The 19,347-nt window shown below is 42.5% G+C and overlaps 1 protein-coding gene across 2 annotated transcripts in view; it reads right to left on the bottom strand.

Moving 5' to 3' along the window:
• Positions 1-19,347, bottom strand: part of kcnh3 (potassium voltage-gated channel, subfamily H (eag-related), member 3) — a 203,680-nt gene that overhangs the window by 54,538 nt on the left and 129,795 nt on the right. For both annotated transcript variants that reach the window (XM_080903067.1, XM_080903068.1), the window contains one exon: positions 6,478-6,711. In XM_080903067.1, the coding sequence (XP_080759193.1) occupies positions 6,478-6,711 (234 nt within the window). The remainder of the gene's footprint in view (positions 1-6,477; positions 6,712-19,347) is intronic.

Genomic DNA, 19,347 nt, shown 5'->3' with positions numbered 1-19,347 from the left:
ACAGATAACACACACACCTTCACTACAGGAGAGTCGCCTGGCTGCCTTACCGAGGGCTGTGATCACTGCCAAATATAGATGAAATAGCATAATTAAAGCTGCTTGTCTATGTGTTGACACTATCAGAAATGTATTTAAACTCGAGCTAAATCAGTTCTAAAATCAAGTGATCTTAAAAAGTAATCAACACCAGGCTTGGATACATACATGGTAGAAATATCCTAAAAATCACAGCTGGTCTCAAAAATGCTGCTCTTCCACCTCAAAAATATTTATGCCCAAAATGATGAATAAGTAATCTGATTACATGTACTGTTGTAAAACATTTTATTCTGTTACCAGTGTTCATACACTTAATCACCAGATCACCACAGAACTGGTCAAATGAAATGTACTTGACTGGTATACATTCAGTTTGTACAAAGCATATGTTCCATAATAATTAATCATTTAAATAAATAAATCTTAGTTGTGTTCCTTCATGTCATCCAAGAACAGATTTTTCGAGTACGTAAATCTTTAAAAATGGCCCAAATATGTAATTTATCCTTTTAAAAGCACTTCCTCATGGAGTAATACATATTTGGTTGCCTAGCAACAACGATGATGAGATTGATGTATGTGGGACTGACTTGAAATAAAACGTGTGTAACATGAACCAGTATACACAGATGGTTCCGATACTTTCAGATAATCTTCACGGGGTTTATTGACAGTAGAACAATAGGTGAATAGTGCATTACCAGCCTTGTCCCTTATATAAGGGTACCAAATAAAACATTTAAGCCCTCTTTACTGTCACATAAATGCATGAAATCAGGCTAAAACTTGTTGCTTTGGTTTTCTGTTACCCATCTAAAGCTCTGATTTGTGATGTGATGGGCTGCAACTGGTACAGTGCACACTGTTTCCTGGAGCTCTGAGACTTGTGCCAGAATAATAAGGGGATCATGTATGTAAATAATACATTTAAACAAGGAAGAGGATTTCTTCAATAAAAACATAAGCCATATTGAGGCCAGATTTGTCCCTGTTTGACTGGAACACGACAGTAAACAACAGTGCTGGAAACAGCATGTGCTCTCTTCTGTTCTACCTCTGTTTGCCTAACTCGAATGATGATATCAGGATAACTTATAATACAAGTTAGAACATTTTAAAAGTAACAGGTTCTCTTTATGTTTGGAGAGCTGATCATAGAAAATTTGGTCTTTATAGTAAAAAATGAAGTTTGCCAAAAACATTTTTGGCAAATCTGATAGAAGCAAACAATTTAGTGCCAACACACACGGGGCCTATTTGGAAATCACTGAAATGAGAATAATAAATCAACAGCATAAAGAGTGCATGGAAAGCATTAAAGAGGCACTACTGTCTGCTTTTGAGCTCTGCTTTTAATTTGTATTTGTTTAGATTGATCTGTCAAATTGAGTATGAATGCCTATCAACAGCTACCATGCCTCACATCTGATCTCCTCAGAATTATCCACTGAGCCTTCTGATCCATGCAGGGCACGAGGATTTTGAAGAATACCTTGAGGAACTAAAATTGTTAAATCAATAATTTGTCCAAATTATATATAAAACATGTGGACGTCACTGTTATTTTTAACTTCACAGTCAAGCTAAACAGGCAACGATTCAAATATATTAGCAAATAATTATTGACTTGAAAGGAATCATGGCTCCCTCTGCCTCTCACCCTATGACATCAAGGATCGTCTAGGGCAGCGATCCCCAACCTTTTTGTTTTTATGTCCCACAATATTTTCACGGACCGGCCTTTAAGGTGTCGCGGATAAATACAAAAAAAATAAAACCAGTATCGGTGATCTGACAAAACACCCCACCTATCAAGTAACTTGTTACTGCGCATGCGCACAACTCAAAACGGCCATGATTTCTGTGTTAATAGTACACGCCTATTATTTGATTCTACCCTGATCTCGTGTGTGCAAAAGAAGGTTAGTGTTATATGTTTTACTTCTTTATTACAGTTGATTCTTGTTTTCCTTAAGCTGTTGTCAATTTGTTAACTTTTCAAGCTAACATACATTGTCACGGACCTGGTTCCGGGGACTCGGGATCCGTGAGCAGTGTGGACTATTATTATTATTATTATTTGAGGTGTGTGTCTTCTGCATTGCTGCTGTTCCTGTGCTCCCTGTTTGTGTATTGGCAGGTGTGTGTGGGTGCGGTCGTGATAGGCACTGGTGGGTGTGGCCCTGCCAGCAGACCGGTCACATCCAAGGCTCTTCACACACACCTGGTGCTGATCAAGCCTCGTCGGGGGAGCTACTTTAGAGTGTGGTGGAGCGCTCTCCGGCGGGATCGTTGAGTGACTACCCATCAGTGTTTTCAGCCAAATCAGTGAGTGCTAGTCTATCGCTGTTTAGTTGTGTGTTAACGGCTGCCTCTGTGGATTTTCCAGCAGGAGTGCGGGAACGGGAGGGCGGCGAGCACACGTATCACGGGAGCGGAGACACGGAGCATGAGCACTGAGGAGAAGACACGGCACGGGAGTTGGAAATGCACGGGGATGTATTGATTGTGTACTATTTACTTCACTGTAAATAAACGCACTGCATTCATCGCACAGAGTCCTGCATTTTGGGTCCTCCTTCCCCACATCCCCCCACATTTGCCCTGGGAAACCATGACATGCGTTTTGTTTTTTGTGCAAAAATACTCCAATTTGGAGTCTCAATTGAAGTCATATTTCAAGTCTTGATTTAGTGCTTCTAAACTTCTGTAAACTGGCGTACAGCGTAAACCTTGTCAATTAATTTTAGTCCTCCTGCAGTTAGTGGGCACCACTCTCCGTTGTTATGTCGAAGAAAGTAATATTGCACTACATACTTGTACCTAAATAAATACAAGCAGGAAGCACGTTTTGATAGTGTGATTTGGCCGTCAGAACGTCCTACCTATACATATGTACGATGGAGGCATAAACCACGTAAGGTTTACTATAAATTTACGCTATGGTAGGATGTTTTGACAAAGTAGGATGTTTTGATTTAGACTTATTCATAACACACGGGAAAAGACCCAGGGAAACCGAGTTAACGATAAAAACCGATAAAAATCCAGAAAACCATCCATTTCACACCCGAGCCTCAACTCTCGCGACCTGGTACCAAACGACCAATAATGTACCCCGGGGGTTGGGAACCGCTGATCTAGGGTACCGTTGCTTATTTGCCCATTTGTCTTTGTTTTGTGATTGCTTGAGCAAAATAATTCATATTACCTGAAAAGTGCTTTTATTGCAACACTGATCAGTTTGCAGTTTTGTTTTTCAAAGTTGTTCCCGTCCATTTACTTACCTGTTATTAAAGGGATTACTGAGAAGCTTGGGGTATTTTATGACTATGTGCTCAGTGAATAAATAATCATTATGAAATTGTGCTAAAATTGTGCTTAGAAGAGAATTGTCATGATCTGAGTGAGCCAACTGGATATAAATGTGTTTGTTTTTTTCTTGCTCCTCTGGAGAACTGCTAAAATGTTAATAAGAGCGGATAAAAGCACGAAACGCTTCTAATTTGTGACGTGTGCATTTGTGGGAAACAAGTTTTTATAACCTTCTGTTGTTATAGCCTTATATCTCAGAGGAGCAGATGTGTCCTCATCTCCCTGTGCTACTCTTCTATCTATATGTCACCCACTCCCCTTATTATTTATTTGACTGAGCCTTTGCCCCTGTGCCAGCTCGCACACACCATTGATTCATTAACAATTAATGAGTGGATGAATGTCTGGCCTTTCACTAGCTTTGTTTCACTTAAGTTTTTCATTTCTCTGCTTGGCTGTTGCTCTCCTTCTCTCCTCGGCACACTTTTAATCTTTCATTTCTTCGTTTAGCTAATTGTCATTAGCCAGAATCAGTTGTTTTTAGTTGCTGAGTTTTGACTTCTTAAGACTGTGACAACGAAACAAGTGAGGTGCAAGAAAAAAAGCTCTTTGGTCAGCTAAAATATATTAATACTACCATTTGTACAATCCATTGTAAATAGTAATTTGTCCTCTGTTGTTATACCTGTGAAGCTTAAACATGCAGTAACTCAGCGTCTACTCAAGAAACCTGCTCTTGATCCTGATATTATTGCAAATTACAGGCCTAACTGAGTTGGGGTTTTTTTCAAAAATTCTTGAAAAGGTAGTTTACAAGCAATTAATGTCCTTTTTAGAAGAACACTGTATTTTAGAAGTTTTTCAATCTGGTTTTTAAAGCTTTGCATAGTACAAAATCTGCCTTTTTAAGAGTTTTTAATGATGTGTTTTTAGCACCTGACTCAGGTGTGTTATTATCGTGCTTTTAGATTTAACTGCTGCCTTTGATACAGTGGATCATAACATTTTAATTTACTGTTTAGAGCAGTTGGTGGGTGTTAGGAGTGGTTTAGATCCTATTTGGCAGAGCAAACTTTCTCTGTGAAACTTGGTGAGTTTGTATCCTCTGCTGCTGCTTCTCTTCAATGTGGGGTCCCACAGGGTTCAGTTTTAGGCCCCCTTCTTTTCTCCCTATACCTGCGACCCTTTGGATCAATTTTTAGGAAACATGGGATTTCTTTCCACTGTTATGCTAATGACTCCCAGATTTATTTCCCTCTTAAAAAGATAAATGGCTTCTCAGTAGACCCTCTGCTCAGATGTTCAGTTCAGTTCAGTTCATTTTTATTTCAAACATTTCAAACATGTGCCTTCACAATCATTACAAACTATTATTCCATTATTTGTTTGAAAAGGAGTAGGCAGAAGTATTTACTTATTTGTCCCTACCCCCTCAAGTTTTACCTCTCATTCATTTAATTGTTTTTTTTTGTCTTAAATTAAACAAACAACAACAAACAGCAACAAAAATAAAGCAAAACAAAACAAAACATACATCAATCAAAAACAAGAAATTAGCAAGTCCCACCACAGTATAGTTTCTTTCATATGATAAATACAGAATGTGTATATTTGCAGATACACAAGTTATGGAAAAACAAACAAACCAAAACCAAAAAAACCAAAAAAAGAACTACAACACCATTACCAGCAACATTACCGTCCTGGGTTAACCCTGTTTTCTTCATTCTTATACTTATTTAAAATTAGGTTTTTATATTTTACTTTAAACTGTTTTATGTTTTGACTGTCTTTTATTTCTTCTGTTAGACTGTTCCATAATTTAACTCCTGCAATTGAGATAGACATCGTTTTTAAAGTTGTTCTAGCACTTTGTATTTTTAAATTCCATTTCCCCCTTAAGTTATACCCACCTTCTCTTTCTATGAACAATTTACAGATTTCTTTTGGAAGCAATTTATTTCTTACTTTATACATTATTTGCGCTGTTTTAAGCTTCACCAAGTCTTGGAATTTAATAGCTTGCATTTGTATGGTCCCTGTACCCCACATTATTTATTAATCTAATGGCCCTTTTCTGTATTATAGTTATTGTTTGTGTGTTACTTTTGTATGTGTTTCCCCAGACCTCTACACAGTAGCTCATATATGGCAGTAGTAAAGCACAGTATAAAATGTGCAGTGCTTTCTGATCCAGCATATGCTTTGCTTTCCCCAGGACGGCAATGCCCCGTGCCAATTTCCCCCAAACATAAGTAATGTGTGGCTTCCAACAGAGCTTGTGGTCGATGATCACCCCAAGAAATTTTATTTGTCTTGATGAAATAAAGGCCTGGATGGCTTTGAACTTTTTAAAGCCAACTCGGTTCGCTGGCACAGAAAGCTGAAGTGGGGGTGGGTTTCAAAGCAGCTTGCAGTGAAAGCACACATTCTAGGAAGATTAAAACTTAAACAGCATGCACATGTGAGATTTACAATTTAGAAGGGTATCACCAGCATCCCGGCAGCTGACCTGACTGGAGTCTGTTGACCTGGTTTTAGAATGGAAAGAAAATATAATTCTGAATATTTTATTTACCACCGCTCCAACCTTTTTCTTAAATATCTTCTTTTACGATACTTGGCGACCGTGGCTCAGGGAGTTGGGAATCGCATCTGTAACCGGAAGATCGCTGGTTTGATCCCTGAGCTCTCTGTCCTGGTCGTTGTGTCCCTGGGCAAGACACTTTACCCTACTTGCCTACTGGTGTTGGCCAGAGGGGCCGATGGCGCGATATGGCAGCCTCGCTTCTGTCAGTCTGCCCCAGGGCAGCTGTGGCTACAACCGTAGCTTGCCTCCACCAGTGTGTGAATGTGAGAGTGAATGAATAGTGGCATTGGAAAGCGCTTTGGGTGCCTTGAAAAGCGCTATATAAATCCAATCCATTATTATTAAAAACAGCCAATTTGTTTTTTATCATCAGCTCCCTCAGCAGCTGTAAGTTTGTAGTCACCTTTACACCTTTACTTTATGGTTGAATCACAGGTGAGTAAATATTCATTTTCCTCCGTAAGTAGTATTAAATCCACAAACGTATACACACACAAACACACACACACAGATTTTTCATGTGGGGTCACCTTCCTTCTTGTAGAAGACCAGCTCAGTCTTGAACTCCCTCCGTTCATCCAGGGCTCCTTGGATCTGGGCCGTTGACCGGTCGCTCGTTTCTGGGCCGTACAGGAAGTGACACGCGCAGCTCTTCTGCATGAGTTCGGCACGGGCGTAACCAGTGAGCTCACAGAAACCATCAGAGCAGTAAACGATGGGGTAGAGTGACTGCACCTGGGCGTTTCCCAGAACAAAGTTGCTGTCTGCAAAGAGAGAGAAGAGAAAGCAGAGAGCAATCACTATGACTGTGTCATGAAGACAATTGGCAGAGCTAGTGTTCATGCATACAGCTCCCGAAAGGATGTTTTTATATCCATTAAGCCTAAAATCGATGTAGTAGACCGCTAGTGTTTGTGATAAAAAATACATAAACTCAGCCACCAGAAAACAACAAAAGCTTGTCAGACTAGCTGTGACTCCGACTGTAGCATTGGAGCAAAAAAACTATGATTGTGCAATCAGTGTTGGGCTCCTGAAGGGTTGGGCTGGTAAACAACAGACTAATTTATACTGCCAATCATCACATTAGTTAACCTGGTGTAAAAGTAGGCCACATGTTCCACTTTCTTACAGCTATAAGACCCACAGCCTCTGGATGGCAGGAGGAGGGTGACCCGTCTCATTCAAATCTGTTGCCTTTGAGAAGCGTCTAACACCATACTCTTTTGAGAGTGAGGATGGCAACGAAAGTAACTAAAAGTAGGATGGAGCTACTGAGAGGTAAGGTAGAATAGCAAGAATAAATGAATGTGAATGAATGAATAAGTGAATGCAGTTTACTAGAAACCACACACAGCACAGGTGATCAAGGAGTTCAACAAGAAATCTAGTTGTTCTGACATTTCTGATGTTTACGTCCTAGATTCAAAGGGAAAAAAAAAACATTTATGGAGAAAATAAGATCGTGTTGTATATTAAAATGCACTAAAAATAATTTGACTTGTAGAATCAGTTTTTAAGAGTTGGAGCATCGACGGTTTCTGTGGTTGCGTGTTATACGGAAGTGTAAAACTATTCATTAAGTGAAATAAAATAAAAACTTTCCTTCTAAAAAAAATTGAATCTCTATTGTATACTTGTTTAAGCTAAATACAGCACCCATATATACACATTTATCATATTTTACTATAAGTCTTTGTGGACTTAAAGTAAAATATGATAAATGTGTGTTAATGGGATGGGCTCCACCCCAACATGCCACACCAAATCCCTGCTCACAACCCCGAGTTGGATAAGCAGTTAAGAAAATGGATGGAACTATTTTATTTTTATTTTTAAATTAATTTTATTTATTTGTAAATTAATGTAAAATCACTTTAAATGTAATAAAACATAATTTTTCTTGTTTTTTAAATGTATTTGTCTGTACACATGCATATTTAGATTTTTAAAATATATTCACAAATGTATCATAATTTCACAAATATTTGTCCGTTATTTGAAAGATCGAACTGTTAAATTCAAATGTAATGCTATGGAAAAATATATAAAATGATTCTTGTAAACTTTTCAAATAATTCAAATAATAATTATTATTATTGTTATTTAGGGTGATCGTGGCTCAAGAGTTGGCAGTTCGCCTTGTAATCAGATGGTTGCCGGTTCGAGCCCCGGTTTGGACACTCTCGGTCGTTGTGTCCTTGGGCAAGACACTTCACCTACCACCCACTGGTGATGGCCAGAGGGGAATTATAAAGTGGAATTGTAAAGCGCTTTGAGGGTCTCAAAAAGCGCTATATGAATGCCATCCATTATTATTTCAACCAACTGTTAACTGTATATTTCTGTACATTATTATTATTACAGTATTATTATTCATATTGCCGCATTCATTGACCTTGTTTATAGGTAATTTCATTGTTTAATCACATTAAAATGTTCCTAATTTAATGTTTAAAAGCACTTGAAAAAAAATCCCTTTTTTTTCTGTATTTTTATGGTATTATTTTGGTGCCCCAGCTGCCGGAATATTACTGTTTTTTTAGGATTTTTTTTTTTTACGGTGTAAGATAGACCCAAAAATAATACATACAGAGAAAAACCCAACAATCACATGACCCCCCTATGAGCAAGCACTTTGGCGACAGTGGGAAGGAAAAACTCCCTTTTAACAAGAAGAAACCTCTGGCAGAACCAGGCTCAGGGAGGGGCGGGGCCATCTGCTGTGACTGGTTGGGGTGAGAAAAGGAACTATAACTCCTTGTTACAATTACTCCTAAGTTTACCCCTTTTACAGATCTAAAGCTTTAGATTTTTTTTTTAAATATTTGCACTACTTTTGTTCTAATGCATCTCTTTAATTAAAAACAAGATCTGAATAAGTGTCATACTGGCGCTGTGCTGTGGCTGGTTGGGGTGAGAAAAGGAACTATAACTCCTTGTTACAATTACTCCTAAGTTTACCCCTTTTACAGATCTAAAGCTTTAGATTTTTTTTTTAAATATTTGCACTACTTTTGTTCTAATGCATCTCTTTAATTAAAAACAAGATCTGAATAAGTGTCATACTGGCGCTGTGCTGTGGAGATCAACTACAACATAAAATTTAATGAACTGAATGTGCATGTTCAAATACATTCATTACTGCATAATTTCTACTTCTGGTGATTGAAGGATTTTGGATTTTAACTGACAATTTTATTTTAGCTTGGTCTTACTCTTGAGGTTTTCGTATTTCTTCCACAGCTACACTTATAAAGATAACACTTATAAAGACAGATAAAACTTTAAAGACATTTTCAGCTTTGGTAGATAAAAGCACAGCAAACACCAAAATATATCCAGTACCTGTCACGGTCCTGGGTCTCCTGACCCAGCGTTTTTAGTTCTTTGTGATTTTTGTATTATTGTACTTGTGTGTGATTTATTCTATGGCTTCTAGTTTTGATCCCTTGCCCTTCATGTCTCTCTGTGTCCCCTCTGTTCTGTGTAATTGTGTGTCTTTGCATGTTTGAGTTTCTTGTTTTCTGTCACTCTGCATTGTGCATTATGTTCTCATGGTTGGTTTTTTGTTACTCTCTCTAGTCTAGTCTCTTGTGTTCCCAGCTGAGTATTTCCCTGTGTATTTTGGTTCTTAGACCTCTGCCTTATTCGCGTCTCTGTGTGATACTTCCTGTTTTACTTTGATGGTCCGTGTCTCATGTGAATGCGTCCTGCTTTGCTTGTCTCGTCAGTCCTGATTTCTCCCAGCTGTGCCCTCCTTCTGTGTCTCATTCCCCTCGTTACTTCCCAGTGTATTTAAACCCTGTGTTTCTCTGAGTCAGTGTCGCGTCGTCCCTCATGCTGTGTGGATCTCCCTGTGTGTCTCTCTGTGAGTTTTCCAAGTTCCCAGTTTAGATTAGTTTGTATGTTTTTTCCCTGCCAGCAAATAAAGCTGAGTTTTGAGTTCACCTCCCTGAGTCTGTGAGTCCTGCACTTTGGGTCCAACTCCTGCCTGCCGCACAGCGATTCATGACAGTACGACGCGACCAGATATGGACCCAGCAGCACTCAACCCACCAGAAGAACTGCGTCTGGACATTATCTACTCCGTGGAAAGACTCCTGCATCTGTGGCTCGAACATGAGGGGAAGGAATTTCGCCGTGCTGTGGAAACCAAACTACAGCGTTTAATCTCTGGTCTTCCCTGGCTACTCAGTGCGCTCCACCCACTCGAACAGGATTTAATCCACAACGAGCTCCACCTTCATCCCCCAGCTGCTACTACCCACCTGCCTGAAGGGCCGGATGTGGAGCCGCTCGGCCCATCAGAGCCATCATCAAAAAAGAAACGACGACCACGCCGCCAGCGCGCCACCCCACAGCCGGACATTCAGACTTGTACATCGCCGGCTGTGGTGAGTAAGGACTCTTTTTTTTTTTTTTTTTTTTTTTTTTTTTTTTTTGTGTCGAACCGTGGAACTATTCGTTCAGGGGCTGTGTTTTGTGCTACGGACGGTAATGTGAACAGTTTATCAGCTGCCCAGCCTCTTGAAGCTCTCTTAGCTGCCCAGCTACAAGCTGCGTCTCCTGCTAGCACAGCCATTAACTCCACCACATGCTCCATTTTCACCTCTACCATCGCTTCAGTCATCAGTTCGGTCTGCCACTCAGTCGCCCTTAGTTCCGTCATCCACACTACCACCTGTTTCCCTTCCACCACCACCATCACTACACCCAGCCATTCAGGCTGCTACTCAGTCAGACATTCAACCCATAGCCCTGCCGTTAATATGCCCTGTAGCTGAGCCACTAGCCGCCCGACCCGCAGCCACTTCAGCCACTCCTCCACCCGTCACACCTCCACTACAACCATCACTGCAGTCTCTAGCGCAGTCTCCTGCAGCTCTGCTTTCCCCAGTGCAGTCTCCAGTGTCCCCAGTGCAGTCTCCAGTGTCCCCAGTGCAGTCTCCAGTGTCCCCAGTGCAGTCTCCAGTGTCCCCAGTGCAGTCTCCAGTGTCCCCAGTGCAGTCTCCAGTGTCCCCAGTGCAGCCTCCTTTAGCACAGTCACCCACTCAACCACCAGCACCACAACCGTCACTACCTCTAGTTCATTCCCCTGTGAAGTCATTAACTCCACCACCTACTCCACTCTCACCACCACCGTTACTACAGACATCAGTTCAGTCCCCTGTGCAGTCATTTACTTCTCCACCGTTAGCAGCTCAGGTCCCCGTGTGTCCAGCAGCTCAGGTCCCCGTGTGTCCAGCAGCTCAGGTCCCCGTGTGTCCAGCAGCTCAGGTCCCCGTGTGTCCAGCAGCTCAGGTCCCCGTGTGTCCAGCAGCTCAGCTCGCACCTGAACCTTTGGCCCAGTTCCCCGTAGCAGTGCAGTTTTCTAGCCAGCTTAACGTTGAGCCCGGGGTCCCAATTCTCTCTGGCTCTACATCGGCTCCTGCTGGAAGCTCGGATGAGCTCATCCAGCACTCCGCGGCTCCCGTGCCGCCATCTACCTCGTCCGCTGGGGGTTCCAGTGAGCCCAGCCAGCACCTCCTCGTCTCCGCTGGAGGGCCCGAGGAGCCCGTTCAGCCACCTGTCTCCGCTGGAGGGCCCGAGGAGCCCGTTCAGCCACCTGTCTCCGCTGGAGGGCCCGAGGAGCCCGTTCAGCCTCCTGCCACGTCAGCTGGAGGGCCCGAGGAGCCCGTTCAGCCTCCTGCCACGTCAGCTGGAGGGCCCGAGGAGCCCGTTCAGCCTCCTGCCACGTCAGCTGGAGGGCCCGAGGAGCCCGTTCAGCCTCCTGCCACGTCAGCTGGAGGGCCCGAGGAGCCCGTTCAGCCTCCTGCCACGTCAGCTGGAGGGCCCGAGGAGCCCGTTCAGCCTCCTGCCACGTCAGCTGGAGGGCCCGAGGAGCCCGTTCAGCCTCCTGCCACGTCAGCTGGAGGGCCCGAGGAGCCCGTTCAGCCTCCTGCCACGTCAGCTGGAGGGCCCGAGGAGCCCGTTCAGCCTCCTGCCACGTCAGCTGGAGGGCCCGAGGAGCCCGTTCAGCCTCCTGCCACGTCAGCTGGAGGGCCCGAGGAGCCCGTTCAGCCTCCTGCCTCAGCCTGTGCTTCGCCTGGTCCGGCCCCCGCATCGCCACCGTCTGGTCCTGCCTCGTCTGGTCCTGTGCCCACCAGGCCATGGCCAGCACGCCTGAGACTGGAGGGCCGCCGCTGCCTTCCGCGCGGTCGGCCCCCTGAACTGCTCCGTTGTCTCCTTCGCCGCCGCCGTTGCCTTGCGCACGGCCGGCCTCCTGCACTGTTTCCGCATCGCCGCCGTTGCCTTGCGCACGGCCGGCCCCCTGAACTGCTCTGTGTTTGGGTTGTTTTCTTGGGCTCCGGTGTTTGCTGTGCTCTTCTTTTGTTTTCTGTTCCGAGCCCTCCGTCCTGGGCCCCCGCCGCCCGCCCTGGGTTGTTTTCTGTTTGGTTTTGTTTTTCTGTGTTTGGGCTGTCTGGAGCCAGCCCTTGAGGGGGGTGGGGGGGGGTACTGTCACGGTCCTGGGTCTCCTGACCCAGCGTTTTTAGTTCTTTGTGATTTTTGTATTATTGTACTTGTGTGTGATTTATTCTATGGCTTCTAGTTTTGATCCCTTGCCCTTCATGTCTCTCTGTGTCCCCTCTGTTCTGTGTAATTGTGTGTCTTTGCATGTTTGAGTTTCTTGTTTTCTGTCACTCTGCATTGTGCATTATGTTCTCATGGTTGGTTTTTTGTTACTCTCTCTAGTCTAGTCTCTTGTGTTCCCAGCTGAGTATTTCCCTGTGTATTTTGGTTCTTAGACCTCTGCCTTATGGTTTATGTCTCTGTATTTCTTAGTTGCTGTCTCCACTGTGTCAAGTTCGCGTCTCTGTGTGATACTTCCTGTTTTACTTTGATGGTCCGTGTCTCATGTGAATGCGTCCTGCTTTGCTTGTCTCGTCAGTCCTGATTTCTCCCAGCTGTGCCCTCCTTCTGTGTCTCATTCCCCTCGTTACTTCCCAGTGTATTTAAACCCTGTGTTTCTCTGAGTCAGTGTCGCGTCGTCCCTCATGCTGTGTGGATCTCCCTGTGTGTCTCTCTGTGAGTTTTCCAAGTTCCCAGTTTAGATTAGTTTGTATGTTTTTTCCCTGCCAGCAAATAAAGCTGAGTTTTGAGTTCACCTCCCTGAGTCTGTGAGTCCTGCACTTTGGGTCCAACTCCTGCCTGCCGCACAGCGATTCATGACAGTACCTGCGGGATAAATCCAAAAACTACCCAATATCAAACATTAAAACACTCAAAGTAAGAACTCCTGCCATATTTGCAGGCATTCTGCAATCCTCAAAAGACTCCACTGGGCTTGTTTCTATCAGTTATTTCAAATGATGCACATGAAAGCAGCATCACTGTGAGAAAGGAGAAACAGAGCTGGAAGCAAGGCTGTTGTCCTCCAGAATGAGGAATCCTTGCAGATCAGAAACCAGATTTGATGGGGTGAAGTAAACAATGTCAAGAGTCGTCACAAAACCTCATCAGGTTTCATTAATCGAAGCCGTCAGTAGCATGCCTGCACATGCACTGCACAATCTGCTGTTCAAGATACAAGCACAACTACACTCTGGCTGCTGATTGGTGATCAGCTGCAGATAGACGTGTTTGTGTGCGTGCATGTGTGAACGCCAAGTGGAAAATTTTGCTACTGCTTATTCGGTTAATGGTTCCTGTCATGTAGCTAAGCAAACACTGTAAAAATGCACTATTTATTACTTTGTGCTCAGCTATTCTCATGGATCCATCAGTTCTGGTGGCCCGGGGGACCCTTCCCATATTAAATATTTTATGGTGTAATAATGAGATGTGTTTGTGTGTGCCTGTTTGGCTTTCAGCTCAATTGAGAGACAGATTAAAAGAAAATGCTGAGTCAAGGAACTGATCAAAGGGGCAGTTATCAGTCGTGACCTTTCAGAGAGGTCACGACTGATAACTGGACTAGTATATAGTGCTTTTCTACTCTGACTACCGGTCTCGCTCACTCAATCACACACACAGTTTTTTCTATATCTAAGCACTTTGTCCAACAGCCGTGCCCACGTTCACACACCAGTGGGTGCATCTAGGTTTCAATATCTTACCTAAGGAAACTTTGAGATGCAGACTGGAGGAGCTGGGGAATCAACCCTTTGACCTCCCAGTTCATAGACAACCCGCTGCAGCTCCTGAGCCACAGCTACCATTGAAGAATTTAATTTAATTTTTTAAAACTCAAATGGACCTTTGAAAAAGCAATCCTGTCATATCTGTACTAGTGAAATTCCCTCTACTTGGGGCTAAGCCAAAAGGCCATCTTCTGCCTCTAGCAAGTTCAAACCTTGAGTGCCAGACTTTTAACAAATTCACAAAGAGAGGTGAGCATCATTCCCATCTGTGTTACACTACACCTACTACCTGTTAGGTAGAAAACTGGTTTGAAACTTTAATAATTTTTAAAAACGACAGTGTAGATTTACTCCCACCTCTTGAACTGACATCAAGATGAACTCCCCTAATTGTTTCCAGAGGTTAAAGTTGGCCAGGACAGGAATGGGGCACCTGTTCTGGCCAACATGTGTAATTAGAGTAATTAGATCAATAATTAACAGCATTTAATAGATGATAATATAAAGCAAGCTCATTCTTTGTTTGCAGCCGTGCATTTCTTCTGCCACTAAGATTCTCACTCAATAGTTCAGGAATGATTGTCACAGTTTTCTCCTGCACACTTCACACATCTTTGTTTTTTCCATCACAAATCTGTGATTCATGCTGCAAAGATCAACAAATCGACATTAGCAAACTTCGGAATTCACACGGCAGCTAAGTGGCGGTTAATTTAAAATGCAGCATTTCAAACAGCTCCGCGAATGTGTCCAATCACATAAACTGTTCCTGCGCAGCACATTAGGGCTTCCATCTAGAGGTAGCTGTATTGTGTGGATTGAATGATAACAGCTCTTAACATGCATGAAAGAGAGAACAGGAGCAGAAGACGATTAGTGACTTTGAAAGGTAAGAACTGCTCAGCAACTGACATTTGATAAATCTAAAAAAAGCATTTAAAGCAAGTGTCCTAATTAATTTGAGATTATTATAATCAGACACTGGGCCTGTACATAATGCGCTGCTGGAATTATCTATCATCTACACATCGTAAGATTTCTTTAAAATAGAACATTTAAAAAAAAATAATGTAACAGAACGACTGTACTGGAGAGTAGATGCAGAGTAAGTCGGGTTTTTTGCAATATTGTTGCAAAGTTTGCAGTGACAGATGTTGTATTACTGCAGAACACACAGCTCTGCACTGTCGGTAGAGGTGACCAATTGAATTCAAATTTCATTTGTCACATACACAGTACAACATGTAGTGAAATGCTTGTGTCCGAGCTGCGGACAGGCTGCCGACGTAGCTGCGCCATTCCAGGGCTTAGTTTTAGCATGGGGGGTCTAGCCAGGACACTTACTGGATACCGAGTGGGAATGGAGCTTGCAACTCGTGCTCCAAAGGGGTGTAGTTTTACCACTTTATCTAGCTGCAAATCTGTCGATCCTCTTTAGTATGATTTGCCAAACTCCACATGCTCTGTGCTACTTTTATACAGCTTATTGGCTAGAAAGCAGTCGTGACAGATCATGTAACGCTGGGAAGAAAACGACAGCAAACGTGCCAAAAGTCATGGTCATCTTTGTGCTTGCATTGGTCTTTACAGTATGGGTTTCTGTTTTCAGGCTAAATTTACCTGTTAATCTTCCCTCAGTGACCTCTGTTTCCTTGCCTCTCTCTCTCTCTCTCCCCTAATAACAGTTGCATCCATTCAGTATCCACGTGAATCTTCTGATAATGTTCTACTCAGTACTGTTTTATCGACTTCTTCCAGTCATCCCTTTTTTTTTTTTGCCTCAATACCAAATTCAGAGCCACCTTTAATGAATGTCTTGCTGTCTCTCTCTTGCCATCTCGCCACACTCTGTGAGGTCAAATAGAGCTGTCTGCAATTTGGATTACAAATGAAAAGTGCTTCCTCCAACCTTGATTTGTTTTGTAAGGATGTGTTTTACTGTCCTGCCGTTGTGTGATCGGCTGTTCCACCGATATGTCATTTATATTTTCTACTTTCTCTACTTTTCATCACTAGATTAAATGTACACCTGCGATAGGCGGAGGTTCTGTCTGAACATGGCATGAAATACATTAAGCAGCAGGTGGGGGTGGAGGATGTGTGCTCTAGGAAATCTTTGGCATCAGGCACATATTGGGGGAATTTTTCATGATTTATATTTTTGGGGGAAAAAGAAACACTGCTGAAATACCAACTTTATAAATAAACAAAAGAGAAAAAAAGAAAAAGAAAAATAGATTTAAAATAAATAATAGATGTTGCCTGTTTGCAGAGAAAATGAAGCAGGCTGCAGAGAACTGCTGGAGCCTGATGAGACCCTGTACAGTAACCAGTGAGTGAACAACTCAAACTGGTCTTAAACATCACAAGATTTATGGTGTTTATGGCATTGTTTCCATTTCCCTTTTCACTTCATGCCTTCGTAGTGGCAGCAGTAAATCACTGTTCTATAGCTACAGTATATGAGGCAACAAATTCAACTATTTCAATAAAGCTTGCATATTTTTTTATATATATATATTTTTTATATCTGAACCACATGATGGCAGAGATGTGGAGTCAGAAAAATCAGCAGTGGCAAAAAGAAAACAGCAACAGAAAGTTTGCTAACAACCAAAACTTTTATCACTCATGACAGAATCACACATCCCCTGAGCATTTCCGTCACCTCTGGAAGTTAGTTAGAGGAAATTAACTTGAGAGCAGCTCGTCAGACTGCCAGCACCAACTCATTTACTTATTTTTTTATTAATCAAATTTACTTTTAATCCACTGAGGAAAGTGCAGACAGATGTCTGAGAAAGTTGAGTGCTGCATTTCATTTCGTCTCCTTGGCAACTACAGGAGTCTGAACAAATGTCAGCACATCAAGATCACCTCTGCTCGATGACTCACTAACAGCACCTCATACGTCACAAAGAGCCAAACTAAGCAAAAATCCAGAGTCACTTCAGGCATGTGGGAAATGAACTGGTGAGATCTGAAATTCAGTCCATTAATGTAGCGATGATTGTTAAATGACTCAGGGGAACAGTACGGGTGTACCGAGGAAGGCACAGACAGCAAACAACACATGGTTTGGACACGTGAATGAACACGATGGTACATAGCAACCAGTTACAATCAATTTTCTCTACTACTCTAACAGTACTGAAGTCAGCAACTGAGGTTTCCTTGTTGTCGTGGTCGTAATGCAGAGCACTCTCAAAGTCCTTCAAAAGAATTATAAGATAAATCTGTATTTGTCCCTCCATGCTGTGGACGGAATTTATTACACCAAGGGCAAGATCTGCTAATGAACTGTGCCACTTCAATCACTACAGCATCAACAAAGTGACTGCAACCTTACAAAATGAACTTGCAACCTTGTTGCCTTCAAAACTGTTACTTTAAAGTCAGGGACCATACACACTAAGAATTCAATTTCAATTCAATTTTATTTATATAGCGCCAAATCACAACAGCAGTCGCCTCAAGGCGCTTTATATTGTACAGTAGATCGTAGAATAACCCAACAATCATATGACCCCCTATGAGCAAGACTGTTTTACTTTGTGAAAGTGTCTGATAAGGGGATGAAGCCAACATATGTGCTAGTGTAGCGGTTATGTTCTTGCATAAGAAACTGCAGGTATGCTGGGATGACACCAATGTCCTTTAATCTGACAAACCTACAACATGTCAGATGGCACAGAGGGTATTTTCAGCAGATATACATAGAAGTGTACCTCTTTTGATGTACGTCGGGTGGTAAATTTAAAAACACTGCTATAGCATATTATATCCATAAACAGTGCTTATCTGCATTTCTGCAATTACACACTGTTGATTTCAGCCATAAATATGCCATGCATGTGAATACTATCATTATTGTGTTTGTCCAATGTTCTGCACAATGTGTACACTCTAATATCTCTAATATAACTGAGGGTCAAACCAAAATCTGTAGGTGTCTCTAGTGAAATGCAGCCTTCGACCCAGAATCAGCCTTAGGCACCACCTAAACATAATAACTGACAGCCACGACTGCACCTTAACGTGGGCTTCTAAGTTTGCAATCTCTTCAACTTGTCAGCAAAATGATCCATTTCTTTCTCTGGGCGAAAGCTGACGGGCTACCTGCACAAAATCATAAACGTCAAGCTGTTGAACCCTGTCCCTGGTGAGCAGCACAGAACCAGAACAGCCATCTGCCACGGACTGTTTTTCCCTGTTACTTTTCAAAGTTTATCAGAACATTTAAGTCAAATCAGTTAATGAAACTTTTACTTGGAGAAAACTGACAAGAGCGCAAAAAAATAACCAGATTCTCGACAGGCTTCATGCTATTGGAGCTGGTATGGACCAAACAGCATCATATAAGGAATAAGGAAGGACTGAACAATAAGATAAGAGCATATTTGTCACGGTCCCTGTGCCTCACCAGCTGATCCTGTATTAGGCAACATGTGTTTTGTTGTTTTTTTTTGCGCTCTCTCTCTCTCTCTCTCTCACCTGCCGGAGCGGTGCTCATTATGGGCTCCCGCCCCTGGCCCACACACCTGCTGCCTATCTGGGTGATCGCAAGGCCTATTTAAGACGGCGCCACGGTGTTACTCGTCGCTGGATCGTTGAGCTATCAGCATCTACCCCGGACCTTTCCCTGCCTGCTTGTTACCGTGTGGACGAGTGAGTGGATTTGTGTTACCCCGTTGTGGAGAAAGAAGAGAGAGCCTTTGGAGTGTGTCTGTTTCCCGTCCTTCCCCTCACATGCACCGGAGCCCTGGAGCCCCCTCCCCCCAGCACGTTGTAAATAGTTTCACCTGGTGTCGTTTGTATAAATAAACCGACTGTTAACTCTGCAAGGATCTCCGGTCTGCGCCTGAGTCCATTAACTAAAACCTGACAATGTTGTAGTTATGAAAGTAAATATGTAGATGGTTCATCCAATCAAGTATTTTAAGTACCTGCCATCTTCTCTTAGAGTACAAAAACATTATATAAGTACCAGTCCATTGTACTTATACTACAATGTGTAACAAAGAAGCCTAAAAGACATTTTTGATACAAAAATATCTAAAGTTACAAGATTACAGTGGGAATTTCTCACCTGATACCATGACAAAGCGTGTAAATAGACACGTCCGTCCACCACGTACACGTCACGCTTTGACTCTCCAAAACATGAAATGCACACGCACATGCAGAGGGAGATATTTTATTTTAAACCAAAATGAAAATAACCACGGGAAAGCATTTAAACAGACATTATTAACACATTTACATGTATACACATAT

Source organism: Rhamphochromis sp. 'chilingali' (assembly GCF_963969265.1).
Source record: "Rhamphochromis sp. 'chilingali' genome assembly, chromosome: 14".
In the NCBI taxonomy this organism is placed as follows: Eukaryota; Metazoa; Chordata; class Actinopteri; order Cichliformes; family Cichlidae; genus Rhamphochromis; species Rhamphochromis sp. 'chilingali'.
This window is presented reverse-complemented; position numbering and strand designations above follow the sequence as displayed.